Below are 27,486 nucleotides of genomic sequence, written 5' to 3' on the forward strand. Positions count from 1 at the left end.
AATTTTGCTAATTTTAACAGTAACTCGTTTTCCATTCTCAAATACACTTTTCATCTTTTTTCACTTTTCCACTCTAAAATGCATTTTCATTGTGAATATGTAAAGGCAAGTACGTCATTCTTATCAGATGAATTCTTATTTTCTTCGTAATTCAAACGAATACTTATTCATTTCGATTAGATTTGGTAACGTCTTGTAATTTTTGCCTTTTCCCTTCAGAGCTTCTAACTTCGATAGAAGTATATCTCGTTTTATTATAATGTAGTAATATTGTAATAAAAAAATTATGTTAAACGCTCCTCGATATGGCACGTTTAGTGCACTCATTTTTTTGTTAAACTTCACAATCGGCTTTATATCGTAATGTCATATATATCTGATATATCACAAAACAGACCTTTATAATACTTTATATGATCTTCAACATTTTCATTAATAAGATCTAGCAAATCATTGGTAAAAGACATAATTTCTCCTTTTGATGTAACCGTTAACAAATTTTTATTTGCTTCTTTTAGAAACTTCAATTTTTTCTTTGACTCACTAAGTATTTAACAAAATCGTTTAAAAATTTTTTTCTCCTTCACCGTTTAATTGGAAAAATTCTCTTATAAATTCTTTTTCTTTCTGTTTCAATTCAGAAAGTGGCTTTATAATGAATATGCATCTGATTTTCTTTTAATGTTTAAAAAAGAAAATGTAAAATTCGAACAATATACATTTAATGATACTATTCTATTTCTATTTAATAATACTATTCTATTTCTATTTAATAATTCTATTTTTATTTACTTTCCATTTTTTGATATTTTCTATAACTAGTTGTTGTTTAATTCAGTCTGTTACAATTAAATTTTATATACAAATATATAAAATAATAAAAGATTTGTTCATATCTCATATACATTAAGTCTTATTTTCTAAAAGATTCATTTCACTTTCAACATATTTTGCAAATCTCCGTTATGATTTGATACTTGAAGATCATTTGAAGATCAAATTTGCTATAATAATCCTTACTATGCTTATTCATCAAGATTTTTACAGTTTACATGTAATGATGAGTGGTAAAATACACACTCAGCATAATTAAAAGTAAAAGCCATCTTCTGCTATCTTTTACATATAGTTTATATATAGTTTTGTTTTTCAATTTCTGTAACAAATATTTTATGTAAATATACAAAATATTTAACATAGTGCTGGAGCTCGCACTTCCAATTTATTTTACTCTATCAAGAAATCCATCTTTTAAGAACCTACTATCTGATAATTGTCATTTATCTATTATCTGATAATAGTCATTTATCTATTATCTGATAATAGTCATTTATCTATTATCTGATAATAGTCATTTATCTATTATCTGATAATAGTCATTTATCTATTATCTGATAATTGTCATTTATCTATTATCTGATAATAGTCATTTATCTATTATCTGATAATAGTCATTTATCTATTATCTGATAATAGTCATTTATCTATTATCTGATAATTGTCATTTATCTATTGCAATATTATTCCCTTCGTTACTTTTTTATTCCTTGTAAAAATGAAATCTTCTGCACCTATTAGTTGCTTTTACAATTTGTAAAAGCTGAAATTTTGTAATAGCAAGTTAATTATAATTATTCTAATCATCATGACCAAATTTAAATCGATGTAAATCATCGGAAGTAAAATGTATATCAATACCAGCACTAAGAGTTTAATCTTTAATTTGATTTTAAGTTCTTAGTTTGTCACTTTCCTCGTTTTTTTTTTCATCTTGTGGGTTGCTTGAGGATGAAATGTCAGGAAAATTTTGCCTGAACTTTTTACATAGTAATGGAAATATTCGCATGAAGTTCTGGATTATCCATTAATGAAACTGGTTTTTTCAGCCGAAGGTCGTACATTAAGAGGCTCATCATTAAGCATGTGTTCCTTAAATTAGCTCATGGAAATAAAAGTAATGGTGGAATGCTATTTACAGTGCCATTAACAGCTGTATTCACTGTTGCCTCATTCTGCACTAGTCATACTTTCTACTTGTTTTTTACCTCTAAAGCTATGTTTTTTTGGTGGTATGTGAACTTTGGAAAATCCTGTTGCATTACAGTTTTAAATGTTTGATGGTTCAAAATGATAACATATTAAAACACTTTTATAACATTTATATATTTCTTATGGTTTCTTTATTGAATGCAGATGATCTACCAAGACAACTTGGTTTACGTAGAGATAACTTATGATTACATCTTCATGAGAAAAACATTAACCTTGCTCCTTCACATTTCAAATAAAAACATACTAACAGAAATGATTATATATTTTTCTGCTTTTACTTCTTTATGGCAATATAGAAATTTAGTAAAGCTATATAATCAACTTGATTATCGAGTTACTATAGTTGCCAACTAACTTAATCATCAAAATTGATCATCAGGCAATTATACATAAGTACATGAATTTTATGATAATTTTCATTAAACTGCATCTTAAAGTTCGCAAAATATCAAAGCGCAATATGGACAACTCAAAGGTACAACGTCCTACGCTGGTCATCTCAATCCCCATTTAGGTTAAGAAATTATCGTCTAAACTTTTCCATAACAAAAAGGTGTTGGTTAAAATGTTAATTGTATCATAGATTAACCAAAAAACTTTTTATGTTCCACCATCAAAATAAAATAAACAAAAATATTCACTTTTTTAAAGCCAAAAATTATAATTTTTCTTTGATAAACACAATCTATCCCAAACATGATTCTTTATGCTAAGAAGAGTCATCATAGGTTATTATTTCAAATGGCAATTCATGTTTTTTCAAAATTATAATAGTAGGCTAACAAGGCGAAGTGACTAAAGGTACAACGTGGTTAAAGGTACAACAGGTTCCCCCTATATTATTATTAGTAAATCGTGAATATACTAATAGAAATAGATTTATAGTATCCTTTAAATTAGTGATTTACAATTTTTTTTATTTATAAAAAATGACTGTTGATAAATTCAGTAGCGGTCTATCCGCAAAAAATAACAAATGAACGTGGCAAATCACTGCCATACTTAGAACAAAACTTAATTACAAAATATGATGACACTATGATGGCAGAGCTGAACACAAATAATTATGAAAAATAAACTTACAAAATTCAACTACTCTACAAGATGGTGCTACTAAAAATTATGTTATACAAATACATTTGTGAAAAGGTTTGTAAGCACAATGACTGATGAGTTAGGATTGAAAATTAGTAAAATATCAAATGTTACAGATCCAACTAATAGTTTTGATGATGCTACTAAAAGTTATGTTGATAACAACATTTACCTTGTTAGAAAATCTGGCAACACAATGACTGGTTTATTGGATATGGGAGCTCATAAAATAGCAAGTGTAACAGATCCAACTAAAAGAAATTCTGCCACAAAGAATTATGTTGATAATAACATTTATTTGTGAAAAAGTATGGTGATACCATGATAGCAGAGTTGAATATGAATAATAATAAAATTATGGTGATACAATGATAGCAGAGTTGAATATGAATAATAATAAAATTATGGTGATACCATGATAGCAGAGCTGAATATGAATAATAATAAAATTATGGTGACACCATGATAGCAGAGTTGAATATGAATAATAATAAAATTATGGTGACACCATGATAGCAGAGTTGAATATGAATAATAATAAAATTAGGAACTTACATGATCCAACTAGTGCATAAGATACATCAAGTAAAAATTATGCCAATATTAATGTTATTAAAATTTTAATGGCATAATGAGTATTTGATAAGTTAGGCTGTCATCATGTCTACATCAAACTGATAGAGGATTGAGCAAGGGTTGACAAGATATAGTAACTAGAAAATTTTCAATACTTGATAAAACTCTAAGTGGTTTGAATGCTACACAATTAAATACTACAAATCAACCTACTTTATCTACAGATAAGAGCAAGTTTTTAAGGATTTGTACCTGCAATAAATTTAAACCCAGCATCTGGTGTAGCTTACATCGTTAATATCTTTAAAGTTCACAAATTAATGAATATATCGCAAATAGTTATGCTGTAAGAAATGGATTATTCTGTCATGATATTCATCGAAAATGGCTCTGGAGGTAATGGTGCACCTATCGAAACATATCAAACTAAAGCAGATACTTGAGCTCTAAATAAATGGATATGCTTATCTATTCATAGAGATGTACCAAAAGGATCGTTAGCTCTGTATGGTATAATCGAAAAAGGTTAGTTAAGTTTACTTCTAGATCATGTATTAGAAGCACCCAACTGACATATGGTGATTAAAATCCGATAGGAATTGCGCCATTTGATAGAGGTGTACAGCTTTTTGCAGTTTATAAAGGTTTTTTTTATTAGTGCTAATATAATAAAAATGCATCATAAAGCACATTGTTTCTTTGAAACATATCTTTTATAACTTTATATCATTATAACGTTATATCGTTATAAAATTATATCATTATAACGTTGCATCGTGTTATAGGATTATGATCCTATTACAGCATGAGATTATTTCCATGAAAAATCTATTAACAAAGCGTAAAAGTAAAAAAACCGAAAAACTTATCTTATTGTGGATATTTAATTAATATTATTTTTCATTAAGTAATGTATCACATTTGTTTTCATCATTTCTATCTTATTCTACCATACTCACATGCACTAGCCCCTCCGCTAAGTACACATGCCTATCTTAAAATACCATGGTTACATGCACCTGCACTTTTACATTGATTGCAATGATTTTTAATTCTAAAGGTGAATACAAAACTCTTTTGGAGGTTTACCAACACTCAAACAGTGCCAATGTTGAGTACTTTTCTCAAGCCCATATTTATTCTTTTCTTTATTTGCTACAGCATTCTTTCTACAAACAATAAAGGATTTTGATTGTATGCTATTATCAATATACTCTTCAATCTCTTTATTTCTCTTGCATCTTATACACATTTCCTTTCTTATTTTTCTTCTCGTTGTTTTTACGACTTCTGTTAGTTCACTTTCAAAAATTTTGATTAATGTTTTGATGGTTGATATTTAAAATATCATCTAAGGGCTTAATGGTTAAACTTTATAGCTAAATTTATGGCATCTATATTTTCACCATAAAGATTTGATACGTAAAATCTGAGCAATTTTTATCGGGCAATTTTTAAAATAAAACATTAGTCTAAAACTTCGGTTTATGTCTTAAGCTAAATCTATGTCTCATTTATCAACTGCAAAACAAAAAATTACAATTGCAGATTTCCTTGGAGGTATGCACGAATATTTGTCTTGATACTGCTCATCATCATGGGCGCACTAGATTCTGGAACTTTTTCACACTCTTTCTCCCATGATTTCAACGAAACGTAAACAGTTTTATTACCTGTGACTTCTTAGACATGTATCCTTTGATAATCACCCAGAAAATCTCGATCGGTCGCCATTGAGAGCAGTTTGGAGGATTCAACCTCTTTCGGGACGAAAACTAAGTCTTTGGCATTCATCCAATCAATCGTGTGTTTGGCCTAATGATATGAGGCGAGGTCTAGCCAGAAAGTATTGGGACCATTATGGGACTTAAAAAAAGGTAGCAAACGTTTTTAAAAGCACTCAGAGACGTAAAGTTCCTCGGTCATTGTCTGAAAGATGACATACGCCTTGTGACTTACGGCCACAACTGCATATCGCTTGCCATATCATGAACTTCTTACAAAACTTGTTGCACTTTTAAAACTTAGACTTGTCGTGAATACTAAATTGCTTGTTTGAAACATAAAATTAGCAACCTGGGATCTGCTGTGACATAAGTTTCATTGTCGATGAGGCAGCCATTTTGATTTGCCATCACCCAATCAAAGAATTTTCTACCTCGCTTTTTGGTAGCCAAATTTTGTTTCTAATTGCGATTAGGTGTTGCCATGACTTTGAAAGACTTCAAATTACAGAATTTATGTACTTTCATCATAATTGATGCTCGAATTCTGTCAGATTGGCTAGAATCTTTCTTGAATGATCATTTTAAGTTCTCAACTAATATCAAATCGAGGAATCCTTGTTTTCTTCCTGTACCTAGAATAGTCCGTTGAATAGCTCCAGATTCCTGGAATCTAGAAATCAGACGTTGGACTATTGATAGAGATACTATTGATAGATGGTTGCCTTTACGATTAAAGAATGTGAGACGTTTGGAATCGAAATAAGTTTGTGCAGAACTTTTTCGCGAGCTTTTTCTTTTTTCAATAGCATTTTAAAAAAAGGTATGAAAAGTTTTAAAAATTTTAAAAAGTTTGAAAAAAGTTTGAAAAGTTTTAAAAATTTTAAAAAGTTTGAAAAGTATGAAAAGTTTCTTTTACAATGTTTTTTTTCAAGAGCTAAGATACATAGCTTTCATTTAATTCATAATCCGAATTTTAGATTGATGTTTTATTTAAAAAATTTCCCGTTAACACGTTCGCTGCCGATCTATTTTAAACAATGCTTTATTTCTTTGCCGAGCCATAATGTCTGCAATGATTAATTTTTGCCGAGGCTGTTTTACGTGGTTTCATTCTCATTGCCAAGGCTAGATATCAACATTTCAATAAATAAAATTTTTTTAATCTGAAATAATTTTATAGTATTTTTTAATCTGAAAATAACTGACAAAAAATAAGCGCTACGAGTATTCTCGTAGCTTGGCAATGGAGAAGGAATTTTTTTCTCCTACGCCGAAGTACTCGTAACACCGTAATGAGTGTAACTCATTGCGGTGACTACATCTTTTCAAGATGTAATTGAGAACTTGAAAGTTGTAATTAAGAAACGTAAGATGTAATTGAGAAATACATCATGTAATTTAGAAGTCGCAATATGTAATTAAGAAATACAACATGTAATTAAGAAACTTTAAAATTAACATGAGTAAAAAAGGTAATTTATATTTTGTTTTCTTAATTCTAAATTGTTGTGTTTTTTAGACTAGAAGCAAAAATATATTTGATAACTGCATTATACTGTATGTTATTAAAAATGTGAAAAAAAATTTGAAGTACACAATAAGATGTTTTTTAATACATTAAAAAACATTTTAGTGTGTACTTCAATTAGTATACTTCAGTATACTAATTAATGTGTTTTATAGATGAGCAATTTCTTTTTTATAAATAGATAATTTATAAATTTATCTATCTCCTATTAGCTCAACACAAATATTCCACAATTGGATCAGCACATATGATTATGGAAGATTGTGAGGATAGTGAAGATGAAGATAATAATACTGAAGAAAGTGATGACAATCAGTACAAAGACGTTCATCTAGCAGCCATTGCAGAAGAGTTTTTAATGTCGCCGAAAAGAGCTAGAACAACGGGTGGTCTATCTAGAAATTCAAACTAATGGAAAGATGAGCTGAATATTGTAAAACAAATTCAATTTACTGCGGATCCTGCTTTGAAGATAAACATGGAGAGCAAGAAACCTTTAGATTTCTTTAGACAATTTGTTACAGAAAAGATTATAAATACTATGGTAGTTAAAACTAAGCGCTACGCAACGCAAGAAATAAATAAGCAACGTCCCCTCAGAAGAAGCTCACGTTTTAAAGATTGGAAACCAATAAATTCAGAAGATATGCGGCAGTTCCTTGGAGATCTTCTTCATATGGGGTGTGTCAAAATGCCATCTTTAGAACACTATTGGTCTAAGAATAGTCTCTATAGATTTCCCTTATTTTCTAGAATAATGTCACGAAATAAATTCCAACTAATATTACGGTTTTGGCATTTTATTAACAATGAAGATTCAGGTAGTGGACGCTTGTGTAAAGTTATTGGACTTCTCGATCACTTAAATAATGCAATGGATAACATCTACTGTCCTAATAAAAATATATCAATCGATGAGTCAATGATGCTTTGGAAGGGACGTCTTGTATTCAGGCAGTATGTGAAAAATAAAAGACATAAGTATGGTATCAAGTTCTATGAGCTTTGCGAATCAGATGGTATTGTACTAAAAGTAAAAATCTACTCTGGCGAAACAACTCTCGATAAACATTTGTTGGGTCAAATGGGAGCTATTATTTTAGGTTTAATGGAAAAATTTTTGGGAAAAGGTTATCACCTGTACACCGATAGCTTTTACAATTTCTTTGAATTAACAAAGCACATGATAAATCAAAAAACATACATTTGAGGTACTTTAAGAACTGACCGAAAGTCAAATCCAAAAGAGTGTACAAAAGCAAAACTGAAACAGGGAGACGTTATTAGCAGAAGCAGAGAGGGTGTAGTGGTTGCTAAATGGGACGTGCTAATGATTAGCAACTTGCATTCGTTGCAAATGATTGAAGTGACAAATATGAGAGGAGAGAAGAAATTGAAACCCAACATTATTAAAGATTACAATCACTTTATGTCTGGAGTAGATACGGCGGAACAAACGGTATCATATCATGATTGCCTAAGAAAGACAATTAGATGGTGTAAAAAAGTAGCACTTCATCTCTTTGATACTTTTTTGTTTAATGCTTACTGTCTAAACAGCAAATATGGGGTAGATAAAACAATTTCCTTGCTTAAGTTTAGAGAATTAGTTGTGACAGATTTATTGGGTGAACGTTTAAATGAAATTGTGCCTCGAATCACCAATAATAGCTTCCACTACTTGTCTTCAATACCGCCGAAGGAAAAGAAAAAATTCCCAACAAAACCATGTCGAATCTGCTCTAAAATAAAACGTAGAGAAACACGATATGAATGTGCTGTTTGTGAAAATAGACTTCTGTTATGTATTGGCGAATGTTTCAGAATGTATCATTCAAAAGAATAGGTTTACACTTAAGCTTTCATAATAAAATTAAATAAATATCAATGTTTTATTTTTATCTGTTTTAAGCTACTTAGGTCGTTAGGAAAGTTCGTAGAACTTCATCTATAAAGATACAATGAGACAGGAAATAATTAAATATTTATATATCATTTTAAACTGCGTTTAATTATGAACATTTTAAGTACTTGTTGAAGTATTTTGAATGTTTATTAAAAAAGTTATTTAAATTTTACTATATACGTTTTCAAGAAAAAATTTAAAAATGGATAAATTTGAATATCGAGCATATATTAAAACCCGTGCTCTACTTGGAGTTTCAGCACAAGCCATAACCGATGAGTTGGTTTTAGTTCATGGTGACCAAGCTCCAAAATATAGTACAGTTGCCAAGTGGGCTACTTTATTTAAAGATGGTAGAGAGTCTCGAAGATGATCCTCGCTCAGGGCACCCTCAAACCACGTATACAGCTGAGAATATTGAACGTGTGCGAGCCATTATTGAAGAAAATCCTCATACAACACATGATATAATTGAAGCCCTGACATCGATTAATCGCTTTACAATCAACGAAATCATTCACAACGCACTTAAAAAAAGAAAATTAACATCACGTTGGATACCCCACGAGTTAACCGATCAAAATCGCAAGAATAGAGTTGAGGCATGTAAGGAAAATTTAGCTCTTTTCAGAAACGGTCCATGGAGACTATGTGATATTATTACAGGGGATGAGTCGTGGTTTTATTTGAGACAAGTTGGACACAAGTCGGCTAACGCTAGTTGGGTCGGTGAAGGTGAAAGTCCAAGAACTATAGTAAGATGCGACAGGTTTCAGCCGAAAAACATGTTCTACATCTTCTTAAAAACAACAGGTGTTGTTCATTTGGGTTATGTTGAAAAGGGAGACACAATTACTAGCGAATATTATATAAAAAATTGTTTGAAACCTCTTATATGCGAAATAAATAAGCAAAGACCTAAAACAGGCACTCAAAATTTCAAATTTCGCCATGATAACGCTCGACTCCATGTGACTGAAACCGTCACAAATTGTCTAAACCAAGCTGGAATTACAATAATTCGCCACCCACCATACTCACCAGACTTAGCTCCATCCGATTATTGGCTATTCGACTTGATAAAAAAAAATCTTGATGACGATACTGACGTCGAAAGTCAAAAAACTCGCATAACGAAGCTACTTCAAAGTATACCCAAAGAAGAGTATAAAAAAACGTTTGACAAAGGGCTTGAAAGGATGCAACTTTGTATAGATAACGATGGACATTATTTTGAACATTTGATAAAACAAAATTAAAAAAAACTCTTCTTTTTTTTTTTTTAGAGGGGAGTTCTACGAACTTTTCTAACGACCTAAGTATTTCTGTATTTATCCGCATTTAAATTCGGTTCCCTGGATTTTTTTTTAAAAAAACTTGAATATAATATTTTCTGAAACCAAATGTGAAGCTAAGAAAAAAAAAAAAAAAAAAAAGAACAGACAAAGCCAGTCATGCAAAAATATTATTTGAAATGAGTTAGTATAACTACGAGTTTACTCGTAGTTGGGAGCGAAAGTGTTAAGAGGTGCTAAAATTTTACGTAGTTTGCTTTTATTTATTGCAAATTATGGCTATAGGGTTGGCTTCGTGGTTCAGAGCCAGCTTTGTTTGAAAATGAGAAAAATAGGCCAAAGACCATGTATGTAATGTATGTATGTAATGTATGTATGTAATGTTTGTATGTAATGTTTGTATGTAATGTATGTATGTAATGTATGTATGTAATGTATGTATGTAATGTATGTATGTAATGTATGTATGTAATGTATGTATGTAATGTATGTATGTAATGTATGTATGTAATGTATGTATGTAATGTATGTATGTAATGTATGTATGTAATGTATGTAATGTATGTAATGTATGTAATGTATGTAATGTATGTATGTATGTATGTATGTATGTATGTATGTATGTATGTATGTATGTATGTATGTATGTATGTATGTATGTATGTATGTATGTATGTATGTATGTATGTATGTATGTATGTATGTATGTATGTGTGTATGTATGTATGTATGTATGTAATGTGCGCATGTCTGTATGAATGTATGACCTAAATATTAAAGTAACTTTAATGCCATTTATTCTTTAAAGCATTTTTCTTTTTAAGCTTTTAAATGCTTTTCTAGTTTATTTCATTTGTTGATAGTAACCAAGAGCTATGAGAGCTAATATTTAGATATTTTGAGCAACATGCTTGTTTCTTTGTAGTAATTTAAAGTTTCTGTTTGACCAGCAAACAATTTACTTCCATTAAGTAACTTTTTTTGACAACAACCATTCATAATATTGGTGTTGAGAAAGATAAAACCAAAAAATAGCTAATACTTGATGAAAAGTAACATTGGAAAACAACAGAACACATATGAGTTCAAGGTTAAGATAATAAGAGTTTTAGATAGTATTTACTGTGACACTGTCTGAGGTAAAGATGTATACAATACTAGATGATTGTATTCAATACAATGATAAAATGGTAGCAAATGTTCTGAAATCTTCTTCCGGAATACTCTTTCCTTTGTTCAATTTCTATAACCTTCATTTTGTAGTGTTGGGATTAGTTTTAAAATTATATGTTGTTAATAATCATGTTATTTTTTTCCTGCTCATCTCGTGCTCATCTCTTACTCAATATTTTATAACCATCCAAACTACATGTTAAAATTTGAACTATTTTATCATTGGCATATTATGTTTTTATTTCTCACATTAAACTTTTTCAACTACTGGAAAGCTTTGATAAGTGCAGCTGTAAGAGAAAGTAGAATGATTCCCAATCTAATAGCAAATATTGCATATCTCTTGGCTTTAACAGAAGCGATTAGTGATCGGTTGTAATCTCCTTCCTTAAACGCATAATCTACCTAAAAAAATCAACATAAAGATGCTCTTAAACATTTAATGAATCGTTCTGAATAGTAAGTCAAATATCTTTTTTATTATTGCACCCACAAGTAAGCTAAAAGTCAAATATATTTCTTATTGTTGCACTCACAAGTAATCTAAAAGTATAAAAAGTCTTCAAAAGTTGTCCTTCCTTTGCTCCTTGGTACTAAAGTTAAAGCAATTCAAACAAATTAGCAAATGTATGCATTCATAAATTGTATAGCTATACATTGAGCAATATTTCTAAAATCATTTTATGATGAAAGAAAATGTTAAAAGTTCAGTAAATAACCAATTGTAAATGAAGAAGACATTAAAAATCAATCTATGAAGCCCACTTTGAATAGAAAAGAAATATCTCAATACTAATTGGTATGGATTGAAGCAATATCCAAATTAAAGAGTCACAATTTTTTTTTGCAATAATGTTTCGTTTGGGAAGTAGTTGCATTTTAGAAGTTTAAAAAAACATTTAAACGGATTTCTTTTCTCCTGACCGAACTCATTATTCAAACAGAAAATGATGCAATAGACAAGTACTAGCATCAGTGCCTCTTTCCTCCTGATGAGACAACTTTATCCAAACAAGAAGCTAGCTTTTATTTTTCCTTCTTTTCATCTCTAACGCCTGATCACTCTGAAAACTGTAACTACAACAGTGCTGCTGCCGAACTCATTAGATTAGCATTTGCTCTAGATTCTCTTCAAGCCTGGTGATTTTTTCAATGTTTTTAATTTACAAAGGAAAATGTTTTTGAACTTGTGAAACAAGTTTCTATTTTCATTTTCAAAGTATACATGCTAAATTGCTCCTGGAATCATTAAAAGTGAAATGGCTATAAATGATTTGATTGCAAGGTCAACGTTTTTTTATTTACAGGGGGAATTCTTCCGAATGTCACCACTGGGGCACCAGAAAACCTGAATATGCATTCCGACATTTAGAGTAAGAACCATGTTTAAAAAATATATTTTACCATACCACCTGTACCAAGTATATATGTAATCTACAGAACAGATATTAAAATGTTCGTCCGAACCACTGATCTCTATAATAACTGGATAGCGCATCTCTAATATCAAAATTCACGCCAAAATCGCCATATTGGAAAGCCCCAGAACAATGAAATCTGATATGTGCGATAAAGCGATAAAGCGATAAGCCGAAAAATAGAACTTAAAGCTTACGGGATTAAAATTTTTGGGGCTTTCCAATATGGCGATTTTGGCGTCAAAAAATAAGAAGTTTTGCTCGGAGTTGCGCTATCCAGTTATTATAGAGATCAGTGGTCCGAACGCTCACCAATTTCAAAGTGAAACCACAGATTACGAGTGAGTGCTTCAAAAAAAAAAACGAAAAGTATATACAAAAAAATTTTTCATTTTTTCATTTTTTGTTTTAAGTTTTAGGTTTTAACATAAGCTTAAACAACTTGAAAAAATTTAAAAAAAAAAAAAAAAAACACTCAAAAAAGTAGCGACCATGCACAAGTTCAAAGTAAAAAAAATCAACATAGCGGCAAAATAAACAAATGGTTAATTTTCAGATAACAAGTGCTTCAAGCCTGAAAATATTTTCTGTGGAAGAAGTGATTATAAACAACACTTGGTATCTGCATTCATAAGTTAAAATTGATTTAAAATGGCTGAATATTGGTTCAGAGTGAGCAACTTATCAATGCTTAATCTGAACCAGTGCTCCCCCTTTTCTCCTATTATTTGTTTTTATCGTCTTTTTAAAGCAATAAGCAGTATGTCATTTGATATGACGTTCCCAAGGGCTGAAAAGGCTTAAAACTCAAATAAAAAGGCAGGAGACATGTTGAAACGTGTAGCCCATTTATACTTTCAATACCTTTTGCTTTATTTATATTTATTTATTTATGCTATCATGCTTATTACCTATATTCAAATTGACTACTTGCGGTATCATGGTTTTTTTGGTTTACCTTTTGTCTAATAGTAAGAAATAATTTCTTAAAAAAGTCTATTTAACTTGATCTCTTAAGTTACAACCTTTAATTTGATGGTATTAAATTTAATGATAATCTTAAAATTAAAGTTTTTAATGGGTGCTCTTCATGTTGCTATTAGTTACCTATCGAGGTCTACTTTGAATTTTAATCTACCAAGTGACTTTGGCTGCTGACTCTTTTAACCGCAATGGTCTGCTTTTTTAGTTTTTAGTATTTCATCTAATTTAATGGTGAGCTGTAAGTTATGTAATTCTAACTGAATCTGTATGTGTTGAACACCTTCCTAAACTATTGTGGGAGAGAAGCAATCTAATCATAAAGTAGTATGTCTTTGAAGGAAGATAAACTTTACCCAATAAGAAATGAGGATTCGAGATTTTCGAGTAGCTTTAAAGAAACGCATTTATCATTCTTTTTCCTATTACCTAAGTTAAATAATAAAAGTTATATGGCTAATGCAAAGGGGTGGGTGGGGGGCGTTATTTCCTCTAAAATCTAGACAAGCAAGAGAAATACAATTAATGGGAGAAGGAGTACATGTACATACACTTAAACAATGGGAAGAGGGAATCGGTAAGTCTTGAATTTAGGGAGGTGGCGAGGAGGAGGATTTTTCTTTTACAATCTACACGGAGAGTGAAATATTTTAAAAAGTCTTAGGGAGGTTAATGACATTGATAATACAAATACATACAATAAATTAAACAAGGTGATGCTAATGTGTTTCATGTTCTAACATTACTGAAGCCTCGTTTTTTTGAGATAACATTACCAAATAAGTCGATTTTCGACGCGTACATGTTGTACACGCGTACATGTTATTGTGAGGTGGCAGAAGCAAGAAAAAAACGACGATCAGAAAAAGTCAAAAGAATTAAGTTAAAAACAACAACTAAGAAAAGAAAACATAAACATAATCAACCTGCCATATAAATAAATGATGAATATTATAGCAACGGAAAACAGCCAAAAACTATAAAAGCTCAAAAAAATAGAGATTTTACAAATTCAAGGAGACTGATTGAAGGAGAGAAGAGAGGAGAAGACGGAGTTTTAAAGAGAAGCAAAGCAGAGTTTTAAGAAATTCTTTAACAGGAATTTTTGCGAAAGAGATTTTTTGTGGTTGAAAAATATTTGGATAAACAAGATGTTTTATGAGTGAATAAAAGAGAAAAAGAAACAAGATATTAAACAGAAGCCAGAAGAAACATTAATCTAAGAAGAATAAACAGAAGTTTTTGGCCAGAGTGCTTACCTTTACACACTAATAAAACGCTTATTTTACAGTGGAATATACTGAGGACGGTAAAAATAATTATACCTTAACCATTCCTAAACAATTGCCACGCCATCAACCTCGATCCCAGCCTCCACAGTTACCTTCCAGATAACCAAAGATTCCGTACTCCCTTAATTCTAAACCTTACTACAGCTACATACTTCAAACAAATAACAACCTTTGAATTATTTAATTATTAAAAACGCCACCCTCACAATATATTGTAACTAAAATCACAATTAAAATAAAACAAACGCTTTACAGAACAGAAGTTGATAAGAATTCAAGAAATACGTTGGTATTTTACAGAAAAGAGATTTCACGAGATTTTTTTTAACTACAAATAAGTTCTGTTGTTTAAAAGTGTACTGAAAAGTAAGTTCTGCAAGTAAATTTTTTCATCACTAAAACGATCCTTTTTTTAGCTGTTGTTTCAATTACCTTTCTTCCACTTAACTATCTTCTTTCACGTTACAATCCTTTTCCACACGAACATTATCTCTTGAAGGGGAAAAGTAAATAGCAAACTGTCTTGAAATAAAAACACTTTGAGTGTAAACAAGCAACTAAATCTATCGGAAAACTTCATATTTTCAGCATGTAGCAATCGGTTTTTTTAACACTCAAATTCTCGTTAATAACACCATTTAACTTTTAGTGTTTTAAAAATTTTTGATTGAACACTTAACGTTTTTGACGTTTTTCAAGGTGGCAAGATGAATAAAATACTCTGTCACTTAAAGATAAAAACAAAAAATCACAAAAGTAACTGCTTTCGCTTTATTAACTCCGAGTTAGTTATAATCTCCGAAATACTTTATTAACTCGGAGATAGTTATTATCTCTGAGATAAGATAGATTTGTTTCGCATTATTTTCTGAAACTAATGAATTGAATGAAAAGATTTATTTAAGAATCATAAAAACATTAGTTTTGTGTTAACCTGGATATTTATTGAACGAAAATAAAAGAACTTGCGTATTGTTACTTAGCTTGGTTTTTTAACTTTCATTAAAAGTTCTTGTTAAATAGGCAATTTAAAGCTTCCAACTCATGCTTAATATTAATCGATTTAATAAGATTTGGTGCAGAAAAGTGAGACTTCTTCAAACACGAATAATAGGACCACGGAGTTATTAAAATGTATAAACAATGCATACTTCGTTTGACCTATTTAAAAAACAAATAACGCACAAATAGTATGCTATTTGTTAAACTTACTTCACAAGCATTGCAAAGGGCATAGCAACCAAGTGGCCAGAAGCAAAATAGGCTGGAAAATAGTGCAAGACATATGTGACTTGGTGGACGCTGAAGAAGACATGTTGTTTCATTAGCGACTGTGGAATTGTTCACATTAACTACTTGGTTTGTCTAAAATAAATGCAGAATATTTGCTAAATATTCTACAATATTAATTGTTAATTCCAATAAAGAGCATGCATGCGTATTAGTGAATGTCATTACCTGAGTTTGGTTACACTGAGGATTGATGTATGCTGGAGGATACTGAACTAATTGAGAATAACCTAATTGGGATTCTATATAATCAGGAGGGGGGAAACCTAAAAGAAGAATATTAGAGTTTTTGAAGATATTTTAAAAAGTTGTATACTGAAAAAACTATATTTAATCAAGCAAAGATTGCGAGACATTAATAAAACAAACATTTCAACTATGATGCTAAAACCTACCAATAGGATTTATTTCTTCATAAGGAGGTAAATTCGGTTCCGAGACAGCAGGGCCTAAATATTGATATGTAACTCATCAATAACTGTGCTACAAAAAACAACGTGGTTTAAAATAATTTAGAAATTACCGTTTATATTTTGCATTTTTACCGTCTCTCAAACGAAAATTTTCATAAATGTTATACTTTTAGCTACTAAAACAAAATAAAATAAACAATTCATTACAAAAGTTTGTAAGCAATCTACATTTATAAGAATTGGAATTGGACTAAAACGGTCTACAGCTATATTGAGAATAATAAGTTTCTCCATAGATCTAAATTTGCCCTTCTAGATAAAAAGAAAAACCATGTAAAAAATGTGATATAACTGATTTTATTCATGCTTTTTTACTACTATGTGTAAAAGACAAAATTTGGACATTGCCCTTACGTTTAGGGATTTCTAGCCGTAGTTTTGAAAAAACCCTGTAGCGTTTTTTCAAAACTGCGGCTAAAATTCTAAAATTAAAATTCTACAGCTGGAGGTTCTTCCAAATCTAAATTAGCATCTTAGCAAAAAAGTAGACAAACGGTGGATTTTCATTTATTTGACCAGTTTAGTAAAAAAAATGTTTTACTGTTTTATTTGACCAGTTTAGAAAAAAAAAAATGTTATAGTTAATTTTAAAAAAATTTTTTGCACACTTTTTTTGGCGAATTTTTTCTTTTACATGAACTAGAACAAATTAAAGTTTCTGAAGAAATGAACAGTAATAATTTTTATTTCTGGACAAACCTAATATGGATTGAAGAAGATCTAGTAGTAAAAAACAACAAGTAATAGAGAGAAAAGCAATCCATATCATAAAAAGAGTTGCAGAGATCAACGCTATAAAATTTACCACTTGTGGTGGTGTATTTCACGAATGTTTCAACGTCTTTTTTTTTTGGTTGCTTAAAAATGAATTAAAATAAAAAATAACTACAACTCTCCTAGCATATTCCTTATGAAAAAATCAGACGAAAAAAAAAAAAAAATTAATCTTCCCTATATACCTTCGTGATAGTTCGTAGCAAAATTTAAGCATGCAATCTGATTCGGGCGATCATTTCTAAGCAAACTTTAAAAAAAATTCGCCCATTTTATTTAAAGAATTGCTTTTTTTTTTGAAAAAAAAACAAACCAACTCAGGACAAAACAGAAAGTGTTCATAATTCAGTTTTAGTTTCGAAATATCCGATTTCAACTAAGTAAAACTTATCGGTTGTTTCGTGTGTAAAATTTTTTTTTTTTGTAGACTTTTATGCTTATGCTATCCGTCAAAAGAACCTTTTTACCGAAAAATGAAAATCTCTTGACAATCTATTTATGTTTTATTTTTATTGTTTAGCTTAAAAAGCTTTCCAGAAAGTTATTCACAAATTTAGACAAATTTTTCTCTTAAAAAGAGAATATCATCACAAAAATTTTTTCTTTTTTTTTTTTTTTTTTTATCGCTTAAATAAATTTATGGAATTAAAACTTTATTATATAATCAGTGCTACACGGCTCTCGTCTTTGGAAATATTCTGGAAAAATAATCTATTGGTGACGATCCTACAATTCTTTATCACAGAAGAAAGAAAAAAAAAAGAAATGCTTTGAAATAAAGAGTTTTTATAAATGAGAGTTAATTAATACATCTTTTTGGAAATCAATTTAGTCGCTTGATTAATTTGACTGAACACTAGTTATCTCTGTTTGAAACCCTCTCGACTGGTGCTCAATATTGCCCGATTACTAATCTGTTTCATAAGAGTTGTCAGACCTGAAGTGCATGTAAATATTCCAATCCCACTCTCAGCCCAACCTTTATTTTGCTTCTTCACAAAATATAAATCAACTATTTTGCAATATTTTGTTTTATCAATTTTTTTTATTAAAACTACAAAAATATTCATAGTGTTATAGTCACCTCGACTCATTTCTGCTTCCAGTATCTTTCCTAGCATTTAGACTAGCAATTTGCACCTAACTATTTCGAGGTTTTCAAGACCTTTCTGTATTTATACTTTCGTATTTTTATCAATATCTCCTTTCTTCATTGTTTATTATTTTTTTTAAAAATAACAATAAAAACGACACTAAAAATAAAATAACAATAAAAACGACACTAAAATGTTGTGAGGTCTAAAGTACAACCAATTTATAAAAATTACGAAAGAGGCCGCAGAAATCAGCGAGCCATGCGAGTTTCCGACAAACTCTAAATTTTCACCCGTCAACAAAAAAAACTACTATAATGGCTGCCCACAGTTTTAAAACAGAAACTCTGATTACGTGGTGTAAGTTTAAACTTTTATAGCATTTGTTTAATAAGACTGTTCAGGATAAAGTAACAACTTCACGCGTTGACAAATTACTAATCAAATTACACCAAGGTAAAGGAAATTAGTTGTCAGCACGAACAGATTTTCATCATTTTTCAAAGATAAACATTTGTAAATTTGAAACCTTTTTTCGTGTAAACAAAGTTCCGTCAATGATAAAATAGACCTGTAAGGATAATTTTAAAATGACTAAAAAAAGTATAGCGAAATATAAGAAAGCTTAAATAAAATTTTTTGTCAAGGTCTGGTTTCATTCAACTCCTTGGTGCCTCATTCACCAGGCTTAATTTTGTGTATTTTTTGAGTATTTTTTCTGATATGTCGCTATATTTTGCCTCGACTATTCTATAAGCTCCATAGTATATATTCCACTATGCATTAATTTTTTAAAGGTGTATTATCTAATGGGATTTTTTATAATTCATTTGATAAAGCCAAACCTTTTAAAGAGTTATTCAAATTTATAATTATCTTGCAAAATGCGACCAGATATTTCATGTTTTCGTTTTTCATATTTCATATATTATTTCATTTGTCATAAAAGGCACATAATAACCCGTTTGTTTTTATCAAATAAAAATTAATTTATATTTAGCTGGTAAATCATGTTATGTTAAAGTTAAATACTTAGTTATTCTTGCGGTTTGCCATAAATTGGCTTTGCTAAATTCTTTAAAGCTGACAAATTATTTTTTTCTTTATTTACATTCATTTTATGTATAAGTTATTTATCCTTAACTGTATATATTTCTGTTGTTAAACATAAAAACAGAAAATTCTATAATATTTATAAACTGGAAGTCTACAGCAATATAGTATATGGAGTAGTTGGACATGAAACCAATATGCTCTAGGTAGCTACAAAACTTGTTGATAATTTGTTTTATTTATTATCTCTAGTTATACATGCTCTAAAGTAGTCAAGTAAATGATCTCAATTTCTATATTATCATCAGCGTTATTTCTTAAAAAATTAATAATATCTAGCTATTTAAAATTAAGCTTAAAATCTGGGGCCAATGCAATAAACATAAAAAACGAAGTTCTTTCCTTAAAACACGAAGTTTTTACCGTAAAAAGCGAAGAAAAAAAAAGTCCATTGCTATAAACATTCAAAAAATTCCGTTTTTAAGATAAAAACTTCGCTTTTAAATCCAATGCTATAAACGAACCAGGGAATCGCCTTTTGAGATAAAAAATGCGTTTTTTCGAAAAAAAACTTCTGATGAATTTTTGATCTCAATTTTAGATATTTTCTTCGTGATTTTTAGCGGCCATTCTTGGAACAACATTTGCACTTCAAAATCATTGAACATTCTTTGTTTGTGTTTTTATGTTGATATTTTTTTGTGTTGTTTGTTTTTTTATGCTGTTTGTGTTTTTATGTTAATTCTTTGTTTGTATTTTTATGTTGATAAACTGAAAAGGATTTTAGTAACTCCATAATAAACTAATTACTTAAAATCGATTATTCAGTTCCTTGTTGTGTTTCGTTAACAAAGCATGCGTGAATTTAACATTCCATGCTTATTGGTTTTCGATAGTTATTTTGGTTAAACAATTTTTCATAATGTTTGACTAAAGAAAAGTATAAATAGTCGACAAATATGCCATACAATACACAAATACACAACAAAATGAAATGCTGTCTAAACAACTTAAAATGTTACTAGCAATAAAATCAGAGAAAACAAAGAGGTTCTTCTTGGGAAGCTTAGTATGTTTTAATTAGCAAACTATTCAAATAAAAATATGTATAACTACATGTATGTATATATATATATATATATATATATATATATATATATATATATATATATATATATATATATATATGTATATATGTATATATATATTTACAAATGTTATAGTATAAGTATATAATATGTAGAATATATTAACATAATACAAGTATGTAATCAATTAATCATATATTTCTAAATAAAGATTTTACATTCAAGTTTACACACAAATAGTTATAAAACTAATGTAAAGTAAACAACTAATAGTGCTAATGATATATAACAGGGGTAATAATAATGGCAATTTAATCATTATATTCAAAAACAGTAGCAACAGCTGAGATATATTACAATATGTAAAATTAACAATGATAAAATGATGTAATGTATAGTATATATCAATTTATATATATATATATATATATATATATATATATATATATATATATATATATATATATATATATATATATATACATATATATATATATATATATATATATATATATATATATATATATATATATATATATATATATATATATACTTTCAATAGTTTTATTAATTTAATACTCTAACATTGAAAATAGCTTCTCCTACACTGTGTATAATACGATAAAATGTGTTGGTAGAGATTCCATGACAGTCTCTGAGAACATGAAAAAAAACATTTGTGCCAATAAAATGAAGAAATACCATTATCTGGAAACGTACTGAAATGCTTTTATTTCGCTTAGTACAAATCATCTTTAAGCCTAGTTTCTAAAAATCTAATAAAGCTCTTGGGACTCGATACTGCTTTCGAAAAACATTGTCAGAAACATCTTCGTTAAAAAAGCGGCCATTAAACTAAAATGAAATTGAAAAACAAAACAAAAATATAATTTCTGCGCCTATTTAGTATGATTTCTGATTTTGTTTGATAAAAAATCATTAAAGAAACATCAAAATCTAGTGATTTTAAGTAATGTTTTAAACACCAAGAATGTAAAAATATTTATAAAAATAGAATAGACAGCACAGCCTACTTAATAACTAATAAAGTTTATTAAGTAGGCCTACTAAAAAAACTAAAATAAAAATTGCTATCAATGACGGATAAAAAAAGTACATGAATTTTAGTGACGTATACGTTTTATGCTCTATATCAATGGCTGAAAAAAATACAATCACCGAAAAATTCTTCGAGTTTACGCATTTTTTTACTTAAAAAATTGCGTTTTTGCGAAAGATTTTTTTTCTCGAAAAAAACTTCGAATAGACACATCCCGAATTCCAATGATGTAATGTTACGGCTTCCTGAAATCGAGGCGAACCATGACAAAAATTTTAGATGTTAAAAAAACATTAAGCTATCAAAATTGAAAAAAAAGATGTCAACTGTTACTTTAAATGATATTTTAAATACTGAAGAAGCTATTCCTCTTGTTTTGTCAGAAGACTTATTTGAAAGTGATTGTTTAGAAGAAAGTAATGTTTTTATACCATATAAAGTTACAAAGATAAATCAAAAGTATCTTTTACATAACAAATGGGGCAAAAGCTTGAAAGAAATGCCCTTATTTACCATAAAGGAAATTCAAAATTATCATAAATTAAGTGGTAAATCAAAAGGACTGTCAATTAAAAAAACACTTTTAAGAGGTAGGAAGTTCCAAGAGGAGCGTTATATTTCATCAGACACAATATTTACATATTCTGCAAAAAATGTATTTCAAGCTAAAGGATTGTGTAAAGCGAGTATGAAAAAGGAAAAAAGGGAAGTTATTGTACACCTATCAAAAATTTCGTCCCATGTTATGTATGCTTACTGTTCTTGTCCAGCAGGATTGAGTGGATATTGTAACCATGTAATGGCTTTGTTGTTAGAATTAGCTGATTACTCTATGAAATTTCTTAAAAAAGTCCCAACTGAAATTTCTTGTACAAGTAAACAACGACAATGGGGGATACCTGGTGAAAAAAATATAAGTAAAGCTCCTATAATGAGCTCAACTATAAAGAGAGAAAATAATAAGCGTGGTATATACTCTACATTGTATGACCCTAGACTTTTTTTTAATGATGATGAATGAAGATGAATCTACTATTCAAGAACCAGAAATTGAATTTGAGTATTTACCCTTAAAAGAAATAAATGATGACTATAATGACATCATTCCAAATTGTACATTTTCTTTTGAAAAGAAAAACTATTTAGAAAAAATAAAAGTTACATATTTAGAGGCAAAAGATATTGAAAAAACAACAGTTTTACAAAATTTGTCAGATAAATGGCTTGCAATACGAAGAAATAAAATTACTTCTAGCAATGCTCATAAAGTATATATTAAAACCAAAAACCTTAACAGTCTAATATCCGTCTTTACACAAAAACATAATTTATTTAATTCTAAACTTTTTGAAAAAGCTGTACAACATGGTAAAGAGTTTGAACCAATTGCTAGAGATATTTATAAAGACATTATGAAACACAAACTTAATCATTCTATAAAATGCAGAGAAACAGGGATTGTTATACAACCTAAATTACCATGGCTTGCAGCATCACCTGATGGTATGTTAATTAATGGAGAGTTGAATAATGAAATTGGGTTGATAGAAATAAAATGTCCTTGGTCAAAGAGAAACTATACACCCAAAGAATTAGTACTTGACAAATCTTTTTATGTGAAAATAAAAAATGACAAACCAGTCTTGCGAAAAAAACATGAAAATGGATATTACACTCAAATACAAATGGCTCTAGGCATATCACAAGTAACATTTTGTGATTTCATTGTTTATACATTCAAAGGATGCATTATTATTCGAATTCCTTTTGATATAATGTACTTTAAAGATGTTGTAAATAAACTAAACTTATTTTTTATCAAATATCTTTTACCTGCTATCGTTGAACTTGAGACTAATAAAGTTGAACAATAAATTATATGACAAACAAATTGTTATTATTATTTAAAAGCAGCTTTTTTATTACATTATTAAAAAATACATTCTTTAGTTTCAAAAAATATTATGTTTTTTCTGTATCTTTTATTAATGGTGATTGAAAGTTTGCAAGGAGACAAATTATAGTCCAAATTTGATTTACTGAACCATGCAAAGATAAAGATATTTCATTACGAATTATTTTATATCGCTTTATTCTTTCAATAGCACGCTCTATATGTATTCTTACAGATGCAATAGTTTGGCTTTCTTTAACCTCAGCTAATGTAAATTGGTTTCGACCTTCTAAAAACGAAGGGATATTTAGACTTACATTTATGTTTGCTAATTCCTCTTCAATTGCAAACCCTCTATCTGCAATTACTGAATCATCTTTATCCCATAAGTCTTTATTTAAAAATCCGCTTCTTCGTACTATTTCCTTATCTGATACTGATCCTGGATACAACTGACTTACAAATATTATAGCACCAGAAGGAGATATTCCTAATAATCCCTTGTAAGTAACATGACTTTTGTAACTTGAATACATAGAACTCTGAATATTTAAAGATGATGGTATTTGACAGAACAACTCAGTGCAATCAATGATGCATCTTGTCTTTGGGTAAGTTCTTTTAAAACATTCAGGCATTGTCAAATCAATTTGTTCTCTAGAAGGCCAAATAGGTATCCTACCAAGTGTAAAGTACAAATAATTAATCCAGGATATTGTCTGTCTTGATATTGTTGTTTTTGGTAACTTAAACAACCATCCAATATGAGAAAGTGCAAATCCATTTTTAAAATAAACAAGAGTCATAAAAAACTGATCAAGTGCACTTAATTTAGATTTCGGACCTTTTTTTTGCATTGATTCTGAGTTTAAGTTGTTGTTTTTTGTTTTTTTTTCAACACTTGAATTAGAATCATAAAATTTTAAAAACTCACAGTGTTCACCTGGGTCCACCAAAAAAAAAATATCATTGAACCTGTCTACTTCTAAACCAGTCAAAGATTTGAACAATTTTGGTTCAGTGGAAATATTTTCATAATTAAACTCATTTTTATTTTTTATTTTGATCTCATCATTAATATTGGAGTTTACTTTAGTTAAATTTAAGTTTTCATTTTTAAGGAAATTGTTTTCTTTTTTAAGTTGCTCTAACTGCTCTTTTAGAGTTTGACAATTTTCACAAGCAACTACTTCTTTGGGACAATCGATATGAAAATCTATATCATTTTCTATACTATAGCAAGTTTCACTTTTTAAAGCTTCTGTTGATGTATTGCAATTTAAAGCTTCTGTTGATGTATTGCAATTTAAAGCTTCTGTTGATGTATTGCAATTTAAAGCTTCTGTTGATGTATAGCACTTTAAAGCTTCTGTTGATGTATTGCAATTAAGTCGTTTTTTTAAAGTTTTTCTTTCTTTTTTAATAATGTTTTCTTTAAATACAAAAACAGACGGGATAGCATCTTTACGAAGTGTTTTTCTGCCAGAACAAGGTTTAAAGATTATATCACTTATATTAAAATGAAACTCACATACTAAGGTATACTTCTTTTCAACATTAAAGTTGTCCACTCCTCCTTGTCGTCGAATGTTATTAAATACACTAATCCACTTTTTTAACAATTGAGGGTTGTTTTTAGGAAAAGTAAATAAACCGATGTTTGTCTTATTTTTATGTTTGTCATACCTAGCATTTTTACACATTGGTACACAGCAGTATTGACCCCTACCACCACTTTCCAGCTGTTTAGGACGAGTTTTAGTTGAACCAATATAAGCCTCCTCTTCTGCAACTGCAAGACTTACATCCATATTTTTTATATTCTTTTTTTAAGTAAAAAAAAAAAACATTATTAAGACTAACAACAATAAACAAACAAACATAAAAAACATCATTTTCCAATATATTTTTGTAGCAAACAAAAAACAAAAAAAGTTAAAATGTTTTATTTTGAAAATTTATATTTTGTCATGGTTCGCCTCGATTTCAGGTAGCCGTAACATTACATCATTGGAATTCGGGATGTGTCTATTGTTTATAGCATTGGCCCCTGATTCTATTGCTATTATCTTGAATTACTAAAAAGAAATTGATGTGACTGGTTAAACGAGACCAAAAATTTTCGACGAATCCGACAGACTTTAATATAATTTAATTTCTATTGTTTAAAACAAAAGATTTATAACAATGCGCAACGAGCATGGTTCGCAAAAAAAACAATAGGTTGCACGTCCATCTCTTATAGTAGGTACGTGCGTATCTGCGATTTACGGCACCGATTTTAAAGATAAAATCTGTGACCATTTTTTCACCGCGTGCTCGAGGTAGGTGTCGTATGAATGGATTTTTCTCGTTTTTTTTTTAGAATTTTATATTGACTTAGATAATATTTTAAAAGTAGAGTGTTGTAAGTTTACTGTAATTTGTTTTTTTTTTGCACTTACTAACTTTTTTAGTGATTTCATCGCTATTGAAAACTTCATTCCTGTTCTGGAAGTGAATTGACATTGAAGGAGTCATGGGTTTTTTTTCTAACTTTTGGATCAATTTTATATATCTATTTTCTATGTACCTGCCAAATTTCATTAAAAAATAATGACACGCTCATATTCTATTTTTCCACGCAGTAAAGGTACCAAATATTCTTCTGTTGTAGAGGTTGGGGGGGGGGGGGGGGATTCACAATTATGAGCATTTTGTGTATTTGACTTTTTTATTCATTAAAAAATTGTTTTTTTTAGAAAAATGAAACTTTATTTAAAATAATGGTGATTTTTTAAAGTATTCAAAACGTGATTTACACACAAACACACACAAAAAAAACCATATTCTGTTATTAGTTGAATAAAAATATAACCGAGGCAAAGTAATGCGCTATAAACTAAACAATGAAGTTCAATTATAAAACCACCGTAAGCCGAACGCTAATTTTTTAGGTTGGTTGCAGTTTTCTTAAGCATTCCTTATAATGAATTTTTGTCACTTAAATGGGCATAACTTTTAGTAGAATCATTAGTTTTTTATGAAATTTTCACCATCGTAATACTGATTTAAAGCTCTTTACAAAGATGTATAATAATTAAATATTTGAATAGTTTAAAAATTTTGCACACATACCTACTTATAGGTCCACGATTAAAAGTAATTAAAAAATGCGGGAGTGTCTCAGCCAATTTTAACCATTAGCATGGTCATATTATAATATTACCACTATATTATAATATAACCACTAATTAGTGGTTAAAAACTTTGAAATGGCCCAAACATGAACAAGCTATTTTCAACAATATGTCAAACCATTTAGCTTTGGTTAAATTTACGGTTAAAAAAAACAACAAAAAAAAACAACAACCTAATTACTACTTTCAACCATTCTATCTATATTATTTCGACTTTTTTAGCTCTCCTGCGTTATATGGCTGTCCGATAAAACAATGCAATGTCGATTTCAAAATCCAAAACAAAAGCTACATTAGGGTGGGTCGAATTTTTTTTTTATAAAACATGGAAATAAAGTTGCATTTCATTGTCTCTATTAATGATATGTAAAAGAAATGTAGTAAAAATTTGATTTAGTTTTGCCAACTTTAAACTTAAATTTTACTGTTAGGTCAAAATGATGCTATTTTACAACAGTTGTATAATTGCAGGATAAAAGCATTTGGATTTAGATTTTTTGGATGATTCATGTTAATAATATTATATTAATAGTATACA

At 29.1% G+C, this 27,486-nt stretch overlaps 3 protein-coding genes and 1 pseudogene across 6 annotated transcripts; 2 read left to right on the forward strand and 2 right to left on the reverse strand.

The window, feature by feature from the left end:
- Window positions 1-9,234: 9,234 nt before the first annotated feature.
- Window positions 9,235-10,229, forward strand: LOC149878528 (histone-lysine N-methyltransferase SETMAR-like). Its single transcript, XM_090072553.1, has 2 exons — window positions 9,235-10,033; window positions 10,171-10,229. Exons 1-2 carry the CDS (start codon window positions 9,235-9,237, stop codon window positions 10,227-10,229), a joined length of 858 nt encoding a protein of 285 aa, XP_089928679.1.
- Window positions 10,230-11,213: 984 nt separating this feature from the next.
- Window positions 11,214-17,894, reverse strand: LOC149878529 (uncharacterized). 3 transcript variants are annotated; one of them, XM_090073081.1, is made up of 8 exons: window positions 17,766-17,888; window positions 17,612-17,663; window positions 16,857-16,922; window positions 16,729-16,782; window positions 16,502-16,599; window positions 16,256-16,408; window positions 11,889-11,945; window positions 11,214-11,757 (listed from the first exon to the last, which is right to left on the reverse strand). In XM_090073081.1, exons 3-8 carry the CDS (start codon window positions 16,870-16,872, stop codon window positions 11,617-11,619), a joined length of 519 nt encoding a protein of 172 aa, XP_089929207.1. In that variant the 5' UTR covers window positions 16,873-16,922; window positions 17,612-17,663; window positions 17,766-17,888; the 3' UTR covers window positions 11,214-11,616. The 3 variants fall into 3 exon arrangements, with proteins under 3 accessions (XP_089929207.1, XP_089929206.1, XP_089929208.1); XM_090073080.1 differs by lacking the exon at window positions 17,612-17,663 and having other exon boundaries at window positions 17,766-17,894; XM_090073082.1 differs by lacking the exons at window positions 11,889-11,945; window positions 17,612-17,663 and having other exon boundaries at window positions 17,766-17,894.
- A 4,224-nt stretch (window positions 17,895-22,118) lies between these two features.
- Window positions 22,119-25,595, forward strand: LOC145200617 (uncharacterized; annotated as a pseudogene). Its single transcript, XR_016447639.1, has one exon. The product of XR_016447639.1 is annotated as an uncharacterized LOC145200617 (transcript).
- Window positions 23,756-25,697, reverse strand: LOC145194307 (uncharacterized). Its single transcript, XM_090073079.1, has one exon. It carries the CDS (start codon window positions 25,578-25,580, stop codon window positions 23,838-23,840), a length of 1,743 nt encoding a protein of 580 aa, XP_089929205.1. The 5' UTR covers window positions 25,581-25,697; the 3' UTR covers window positions 23,756-23,837.
- Window positions 25,698-27,486: the final 1,789 nt, after the last annotated feature.

This window comes from Hydra viridissima, unplaced genomic scaffold (genome assembly GCF_058129835.1).
Source record: "Hydra viridissima isolate aposymbiotic clone 2 unplaced genomic scaffold, HvirCarnegie_v1 scaffold_15, whole genome shotgun sequence".
Taxonomy (NCBI): Eukaryota; Metazoa; Cnidaria; class Hydrozoa; order Anthoathecata; family Hydridae; genus Hydra; species Hydra viridissima.

Excerpts from the sequence above, each read along its gene's own strand:
- LOC149878528 (XM_090072553.1), top strand. The coding sequence starts at position 9,235 with ATGGTAGAGAGTCTCGAAGATGATCCTCGCTCAGGGCACCCTCAAACC. Across the intron at positions 10,034-10,170 it reads CATAACGAAGCTACTTCAAA|AGGGGAGTTCTACGAACTTT; the intron begins GTATACCCAAAG and ends TTTTTTTTTTAG.
- LOC145194307 (XM_090073079.1), bottom strand. The coding sequence starts at position 25,580 with ATGGATGTAAGTCTTGCAGTTGCAGAAGAGGAGGCTTATATTGGTTCA.
- LOC149878529 (XM_090073080.1), bottom strand. Across the intron at positions 11,946-16,255 it reads CCCTTTGCAATGCTTGTGAA|TACCAAGGAGCAAAGGAAGG; the intron begins GTAAGTTTAACA and ends CTTTAACTTTAG. Across the intron at positions 11,758-11,888 it reads TTTATACTTTTAGATTACTT|GTAGATTATGCGTTTAAGGA; the intron begins GTGAGTGCAACA and ends TGATTTTTTTAG.